Here is a 9,066-nt window from a genome sequence, read left to right as displayed (position 1 = left end):
CCGAATCGGTTGGGTGTACCGGCCATCAAGAGGTTAGTTCTAGATTGATATATCATTGATTCAAATTTGGCAATCTGGTCGAGAGAATCGACAATAAAAATAAAAAATAAAAAAGAGGGAACAAGGTAATCGGTCTGGGTTGGATAGCTTGGTTCCTTGACAAAATTACCCAGTTTTATAAGTGAACAGTTTTAGATAATTCCAAGATCAAATCGGACGATTTCAGTTCGATTCGATGATTTTTTAAACTCTTGTGCGGCTACAAATGCATGCAAAGTCATAGTCATCGTCATCATTACCATCATCATCCATACCTTATCCCAACTATTTGGGGTTTGCAACACGAGTCATTTTCTGTTGTTTTAGGGCCATACCCTTAATTAGACTATAAGTCATTAGGGCTTTTCTCACTACTTCTATCTATGTCCTTTTGGGCATCATCCTTGCCTATTTACAGGATTTCACTCGAACCAAATCATCTCTCAGAACCGGTGTTGTTCTAAGTCGACGTTACATATGGGTAAACCGCATAAGTCTATTTTTCGCCATTTTATCATCTATTAGAGCTACCTTAAGTTCATGTGAACATATTGTTTCAAATTCTATTCTTATTATTGTGCCACCCATCCATCTCAATATCTTCATCTCGAGTACGACTCATTCTATGGATATATTATTTCTTGATTGCCCAATATTTTATCCCATAAAAACATGGTTGGTCTTACAACGATCATATAGAACTTCCTTTTCAGTTTCATTGGTAGGAACGATTATATTAAGACTCCATAAACACATCTCTTTATCTAAGGGTGTGGTTTATATAAAGCATCCACCTTAAACAATTAAAGTGCGCCTCTAAACTCAGTCGAAAGTTGTGATTCTTGAGTTAGAAAACTCTTATGATGGCCTGAAATTTTGTTTCCACCAATGCTTATGGAATTTAAAGCCCCAAAACTGGTGCACGTGGAGGATATCCATAAACGCTTGAAAAACTTAAAATTGTACAATCCCAATAATATATTATAATGTGCACTATTTTAAAGTTTTGAAATTCTTCTTTTTTATATTCATACATGTCGAGATGGTCAATTAGAAAGCTTTTTAGTGCCGAAACAACATTTTTCGATGGATTTTTTAGGAGTGCTTCACTTCTACAGTATTGACATCTTATTATAAACATTCCATTCCATTAAAATGCACCCAACTTTTCAACAATTTAACATCTTACCCTTTTTTAGCTATTCCAACTTGTGGTTATGTGTAATTTAAAGGATTTTAAAATTAAATCAAAAGAAAAACAAATGTTAAATAATTTAATTTCTTATGTAATTCCAATAAATTTACGTATTTGAAAATTGATCCATGTCATTCAAGATTGTTTGGAGCAAATTCTGGTCATATTTGATATCTTATCCCAACTATTTGGGGTAAAAACTACATGAATCATGTTCCATCCATCGTGCTGTTCTATCAAGTGCCATACCCTCAATCAAATCATATGTCTCTCCTCACTACTTCCATCTATGATATTTTGTGCATTCCTATGCTCTTTTAGAGCCTTTCATTAACTAAATTGTCCTTTTCATTAACTAAATTATACTTCTTAATCAATATTGTATTAAGTACCCACCTAAATCTACTCTTTTCAAATCAATAGATCCGGTCGGAATCCCTCGATCAAAATCGAGAGTTGATTTTCAACTTATGTTATTTTATTTTTTGCTTGAGTCTCTACACGAGACCATTGATCCACCAAATTAGGGCCGGTTTTTTAGATTGGCGATCCTGATCAACAAACTTCATTTGTAAACCTTGTGTCATCATGTTTGATCTCTTATGTAATATTTCCAATTTATTTGTGTTTTTGGTGGATCAGTGGTAGGAATCGAAGTTGAAACGTAGCGTGGTTAGGCATCAACTGCTAACCACTTAAGCCGACCCTCATGTCATATTTCCATTTGAAAATTGATCTATGTCATTTTAAAAATAGGTTGGGTTAGTTATGGTCATCTTGTCGATATATAAGGGCCATCGAACCCGCGGAGAAGCTTGGTGAGTGGCGTGGAAGGGGGTGTGAAAGCTTGCTCTGTAAATTTTCAATCGATCCGGACAGGTTTGAACCCTAATTTATCTGTCTTCTGCACTGCTTCTTCCCTCCAATGCTTTACTGGCTCATTCTCATGATTCGATGGTTTTTTCTTTCTAGGGGTGGAACAGGAAGAATCCCTTGCATGATTGTGTGGATACTCAAGTTCTAGAGAATTCAATGGCGTTCAAGCTTGGTCCAATCAATTTCAATGCAGTTGCTCAGGTATTCAACTCTTCCTCTTTCCCTCTATCGCTCTAAAATTCTCTCTCTCTGAAACTCTATTTCCCTTTCTTTGATTGTGGTGTGGCTTGAGACTCAGTTGATTTTTTCGTAATCAAAGCTACTATTTTGTTTTTTGATTTTTAACATGATTCCAAGTTCACTAGCAGTGTCTGCTCCATTTGTGTAATCCGAATACATGCATTGTTTTGGACATGTAATTTGTGTGCTTATTGTTAATAAGATGAACATCGAATCACATGATGTGTCTTGGTATCATTTGGTTAACATTTTTTGTTTGAGAAATATATTGACTTTATATAAATGGTAAATAATTTACAAGGAGCTTAATCTACGGATGGCAGCCCACAGATTGGGTGCTCAGACTATAACAATTAAATGATAATGTAGAACCAGAATGTTAAACAGGGAAGGGGGGCTACTAAACAAAGAAGCCAAACTAGGTGATCCAAAAAATTTATAATGGAACTCAGGGTAGACAAGGGTGCTTCTGTTGGTCAATGGCTCGAGCTTCCAGCGGGTGTAAATTACTGCAAGGTTGTTTCCTGTGTGCTGACGGCTCCACTGAGGTATACCCAATGACCAAGAGAGGGGGCAAGGGAAGAAGTAGTGTATTGTGTGTTGTCATCCGATCTTCAAACTTTCCTTCCTCTAGGGGTCGATGGTCAGCATACCACCAGATACTGAATCTGCGAGGGAGGAGGGCAGGGTAGAGGTTGTCGGCTTGTCCTGCATACAACACTCTCCTCTGCTTCAGCTAACCACTATTCTGAGGACCACCTAGGCTTCCTCTGCGGCCACAAGTCAGCCGGACCTAAAACGTCTCAGTGAGAATAGAGAGGGGGGGAAGGGGGGGGGGGGGGGGGGGGGGGAGAGAGGATAAACTGAAAGTGAGAATAGAGAGGGGGGGAAGAGGAGGGGGGGGGGGGGGAGAGAGGATAAACTGAAAGTGAGGATGGAATAAAAGAGAGAAAAATGAGGGGGAAACAGAGTGATAAGTTGAGGAGGAGAGTTAGGGAGAAAAGCGGGAGAGAGGTAGGGGAGGGGTGTAAGACGAGAGAGGGGGTGGTAGAGAAGCAGTGAGATGAAGAGGGAAGACCCAGATAAAGAGGGAGAGGGGGAGAAGATTGAGAGAGAAAACCATAGAGAGGAGGGAAGAAGGAGAGAGCCCTAGAAGGGGTAGAAATTGGGAGAAGAAAAGAAGAGTAGGGAGGAGGGCGTAGAGACTTAGAGATAGAGAGAGAGAAGGAAATCCATTTTCCCCTTTATATATTTTTGTATTTTCTTCCTTTTTTTTCCCCCTGTTTTTTCATTTTCTCGTTTTTTTTTTTTCCCCTTCTACTTTTTCCTTTTTATTTTTTCTTCCCCATTTTTTTTTTGTTAATCATGGGATAATTTTTGACATTTTTGTTGATTATATTGATCAAAGTGATTACTTTGAGTTATTTCATTTATTTTTATGTTTTCAATGGATGAGGAAGAACTTTATTAACACTATAAACTTGATCAATAATGATAATATTGATAACTTGCTTGACTCCATTTATGCATTGTTGCTTGAAGCTTTGGACCATCTTAATTTATTTGTCAACTAGATGATTAAGAAAGTCCTACCTAAAAAGAAAATGAAAACATGGAAACTTTAGTCTCCTCAACAATGTAATTGTCGAGGTAAGAGGTGTCAATTTAAAATTAGTTAATTATTGCAACATGTCAAATTATTTGATAAGCAAAGATTGTCAATTAAGTTGGTATTTAGGAAGGCAGCATGATAAATGTCTTATGAGAATAAAAGTAGTAGGTAAGATTATGGTTTTGCTTATAGTTTCTTATTTCTTTTTATGTCTTGATTGTTGGTTCTGAAAGGGGCCTTGGGTAGTGGCTTAGCATAGAAGAAATTATTGATTGAATCTTGTAAGGACATAGTCCCCTAGAAGTGGCTCTCCATCTAGTGAGATTTTTTTGATTTTCTAACCTATTCTTGATTTTCACTTAATCATTTCCTGGTTCTTTATCTTGTGTTCCTTTATTGTGTTCATTCCAAACAACATACTTCTTTGTACAGTAATAATCTAATTATGATAAAATGTCTTTATACTTCTAAGTGGAAAAGGAAGTCTCATTCTATTGTAATTAGTGTCATCTTCTAGGGATCTAGTTCAAATCCTATTGACATGGAAATTAAATTGGCCTTGCGGGCATTACCTCTCTCAATCTCTGAGAGCACTGCATGAAATGATTGTCTAGGTAATTGGTCAAAAAAAAAAAAAAAGAAGAAAGAAAAAGGGATTGTCCATGTCACCTTACCATCAAATTTCACTCTATTGTAACTATGATGACGGCTTTCCATGTCTCTCTTGTTTTGATATATGGGAACAAAAGTATCATTGTTATGTATCCTTGCAGAAAAAGGGGAAATTTACATAAATATCCTATTTTATTAGAACTAGAAAATAATTTCAATATTTAAGTATTTTATGCAAAGGTCCCTTTTTTTGTCCTTTTTTTTTTTACTGAAATACCCTCCATTCCTGTAGTTGAAGTGTCGGACTTAATCCTAGATGTTATTAGGACCAAGGTTTTGATCCTCTTAATCATTGGCTAATCAAATAATTAAATGACTTCTAACCGTATGTTCAAGATTTGTTCACCTATGATTAGGCATTTATTTAATTTTTCCTTGCTTATGTGTAATAATACAATGTGAGATACCAATTAAATATTCTGTTAAATTATTTTTATACCTTAAATAGAGTATTTGTTGAAATATTTGTCTTGGATGTTGATTGGTTCTCTCAAAGTTTAAGTGGTTGGTTATTTTAACTGTTTGGAGAGAGACACAAAGGTGGTTGGGCCTGTTGGACATCCTATGAGTTTATCCCTTGGATGAACAATGGTCCTAAAGTACGTCACTAGAGAACTAAAAGTACTACTTATGAATTAAAAATGCATGCTCCATATTTTACTCCTGAATGCTGATTGCTTATTAGAAACTCATGTACATTTTTCCGTATTACTATTGCCCATTTAAAATAACTCTACGAATATATACATGCATTTATACTTGTCTGTAGGTTGGATAAGTATCAATTTTGAATCTCTACCCTTCAGATTGACATTGAGAATTCTATATCTTTTGGCTATGGTTCTCAGACCTTGGGATACACACACACACACACACACAACATATGCATATGCACAAACACCTATAGAATAGATACTCTCTGTGTGGTGGCAGGTGGGTTTTGGAATCTGTTTTCTTCAATGACACTCGAATCCTATTTCAGATATATTTTGATGTTGGCATTTGATGCAACCCAAAATACTGCTCTGGAGTATCTAGATAAAAGAGACAAGCTTAAAGTTTACAAGAGGAATTATTGAAGGACAAACTAGTCGTAGAAGCTGTTCTTTTATATCTTTTATTTATTATCGAGTCATTTTATTTACTTAGGGGCATAAGTAGTAATTCCTAGAGTCTTTTCTGTCTTTTTATTCACTTAAAGTCTTTTATAATAAATGGCCATGATTAGACCAGATGGATGGCCATGATTAAATCTTGTTTAGGGTTTTCTTATACAAGGGATGTACTCAAGCATAAGGAAGCATCTTGTTATGGACTTCATTCAAAACCCTAGAGAAGCAAGTGTGTCTTCTTTTACCTCTGGTTTTTTAATCTTTCTCTACTTTTGATCTTCCCTCTCTTCTTCTTTGCTAAACCCTAGCTCTAAGCTACAGGGCTTGCGTCAACGTTCCTTGACACATGGAAGCATTCTTTTTTTTTGTTCGGTAGTTTTGGGGAAAACGTCTCAAGAAAGGTTACGATAAGGGCCTTCTTTATTGTCTAAGCAGACATGCGCTTCTTATTTGGATTTTTGGAGTGCTTAGAGCATCTCCTTTACCAGTATGACTTGTTGGCCTGTATTTTAATCTTTGTTGCAGATCTATTTGGACTGCTTCCTTCCCTTTTGTAGAATGAACATATTCCCTAAAGCAATGATTAATTTGAATGGATGATATTACTGGTTTAAAAAAAAGGAAATTTTAAGCTCATGTATATTGAATAATAAGGAAAATATTTTGGGGAAGAGTGTCCAAAAAACTGAATCTGTCTTGTCCTCCTGCCCTTCCTTCCCGTCCGCCCAATCCTCCTCCCTAGCCTTACCACCCTCCACCCTCTTGCAACCTCTCCTCTTCCAACTCCTGACCCTTTAAGAGCTCTTCCTCTTTCTACCCCCCACTTACGAAATCTATGCATAACTCCTCCAACCACAGAAGGCTCTCCATCTAGCGTCTGATTATCTTACTCTTTACTCTTCGCCAGTTGCCCCCAACCTTCAGTCCCCCTCTCCTCCTCTCTCTACAACTTTTTCTATCCCTGTGGGCAGCAAACATGTTACCTTCCTAGAAAATGCATTGAGACTCGTGCTTGTGGGAAGGTTCTAGCCTCAACGAAATGATGTTTAAAGGGATTTAGAGGTGGGCTGCAGAAACGTGGGACGTCTCAGAACTTTCCTATTGAAAACTATCCTCGGGGGATTTCCTATTCCCCTTCCCCTCGAAGGAACCTTTGCTTAAAACTCTAGGGAGCCACAACACTTGTTTCTAAGGGGCGACCCTTTCTCTCTCTCACTGGAATAAGGACATGGGTGTTGCAAAACCACAGAAGGTCAAGCTGTTAGCCTCCAATATCCCCCTCCAGGCATGGAATACTGACACATTTAAGAAGATTGGCTAGGCTTGCGTCAAGTTTATCTCGGTTCACTGGACTTCCGCTGCTTCTCTTCCTCTCGGCACCATTTGGCTCCTAGTTGAGGCCCTAATCCCAGCCATCATTCCCCAAATCCTGTGGCTTGTGGTTGAAGGCCTTTATGTCAGAGTCTCGGTTACTTGGTCGTCTGCATCCCCACCATGTTCATGATCACGACGCATCAGTGCGTGGACCACAGTCCATGGAACATAGGCGGTCTACCATGTTCCTCATGGTTGGACCATTGTGACTTGTAAGTGCCCGTGCCCTTCAAAATCCAATTGCCACCATAGACTTCAGCAAAGCCTCTTGGTATCCTTGACCTATGGCCTCGATGGAATCCCCATCACTAGCTCACGAGTCGTCCAACCAACCATTCCCTAGGGTGACTCATCCCTGCCGCTGCCACCCGACATCCACGTGGTGCCTTCCCATGCAACCCATCCAAATGTGACACATACCCCCTAGGAGAAGGGAACAAGGCATGTTGAACAAGCCTTCGATATTGCTTTCCCACCTTTGCCCTCATCGAGCTCCACGCCTCTGGCAACCCAATTTTCGACCTTCCCCTCTTTCAATCACCCTTCATCGAGTAGTAGGCATGCCGCCACACGCCTCTCGTCCGGTCCCCCGATCACCCCATCCAACGGTCATCCCCTCAGCATGACCCTGGCACACCATGTGTCCACCTTCCTCTCATCCAACCGTACTTCCCCACGTGGCAAGCGTGCCCACCCTTGCTTATTGATTGGCCTCCCCTCTCATCCAACGGTCACCCCTCTTCCTCAACCTATGAGAACTTGTACGATTGCCTGCCAAATGGCCCCCTTGGTTACATCAACAGCCAAGTTCTTCTTCAATTCCATTTCTTGTGCTGGCTCACCCTCTTTGGTCCCCTCTTCTTCCTCTGTCTTGGCTTCCGGCCAACCATCGATCAACATAGATGATAGGCATCGCTCTTTTCCTCCTATTGCACCGTGTCTGCTGCCGGCAGAGCGCTGGTGGGTTGGCCTTGGAGGCCTCACCTCCATCAAGACTAGCAGTGATGAATGCACACATTCCCATCAACTCCTCCCCTCTCCATCTCAGGGCTTCACTTCGGGCTTTTGGGCCTTCCCCATGTGCCTTCTTCGACTCCATATTGCACAACCACCTGCCTTCCCCTCCCCCCCCCCCCCCCCTCCCCCCCCACAATTCCCCGTCTCTGTACAGTCCCTAACCTCTCATCCCACAGCCTTTCCCTTAGTGCCTCCTATTCATCCTCTCAGCCCCCCTTGTCTTCCCCCCCCTCTACTATGGGGACCTCCTCATCCCTACCAACCTACATGCTAGTCCCCTCAACAGAGATCCAACACCTCTCCCCCCATCCAGATCTCGGCATGGCACTGTATCCAAGACGAACCTTTGGGCACCCTCCTCCCTGCATCTCTAAGGGCCCCCATCCGTTCCTTAACTCGCCCAAGGAGGCGACTGAGACTGCTTTACTCCTAGTTTCCCCTCAATATACCTCCTCCCCTCCACCCATCCCCTTTCAACAGTCTGTGCTCCTTTCCCTCATTTCCCTTCCTCCGACCCCTATTCCTTTCTATCCCGCTCAACCTCGCTGGCTGCCCCTCCAGTCTCTTTTCCCCCCTTCTCCCCTAGGTGGATCCTCGTCATCTCTTGGGCTCACCTCCCCACCCTTCATCAACTCCAACACTGCCATGCCTCTTGCATCCCCAACTTCATCCCGGATCTCGCTTGATAGCTTCCAAACAGAGTCGGTGACCTCTATCGACTCCACATTTGTCTACGACGTAGACTGTTCTCAAGGCAACACTCACGAAGCCCTGAGGGTAATGGGCTTCAAATTCAATGGCCCCAAGGAGGTTTTGGAAGACTTCATCACTGTTGATACCAAATCCCCCTTCATAGCCAAGATAAAGGGCCAAAGAGAACCGTCTAACCTCTTGCCTTTTGGGCTAAACTATATGACAAAGTTTAACCA

The 9,066-nt window shown here is 40.9% G+C and overlaps 1 protein-coding gene across 7 annotated transcripts in view; it reads left to right on the top strand.

The window, feature by feature from the left end:
* Positions 1-2,049: 2,049 nt before the first annotated feature.
* The window catches only part of GC6 (golgin Putative 6), a 37,681-nt gene continuing 30,664 nt past the window's right edge, over positions 2,050-9,066 (top strand). For all 7 annotated transcript variants that reach the window (XR_016056581.1, XR_016056572.1, XR_016056529.1 and 4 more), the window contains exons 1-2: positions 2,050-2,113; positions 2,207-2,311. Coding sequence is in view for 2 of the 7 variants with exons in the window: in XM_088868292.1 (XP_088724418.1) it covers positions 2,267-2,311 (45 nt within the window). In the remaining 5 variants the exon portion in view is untranslated. The remainder of the gene's footprint in view (positions 2,114-2,206; positions 2,312-9,066) is intronic.

Source organism: Amborella trichopoda, chromosome 1 (genome assembly GCF_054954075.1).
Source record: "Amborella trichopoda isolate Santa Cruz 75 chromosome 1, AtrichopodaSantaCruz75HAP2 v2.0, whole genome shotgun sequence".
NCBI lineage: Eukaryota > Viridiplantae > Streptophyta > Magnoliopsida > Amborellales > Amborellaceae > Amborella > Amborella trichopoda.
The sequence above is the reverse complement of the archived record's forward strand: the minus strand, read 5'-3'. Positions and strand labels throughout refer to the sequence as shown.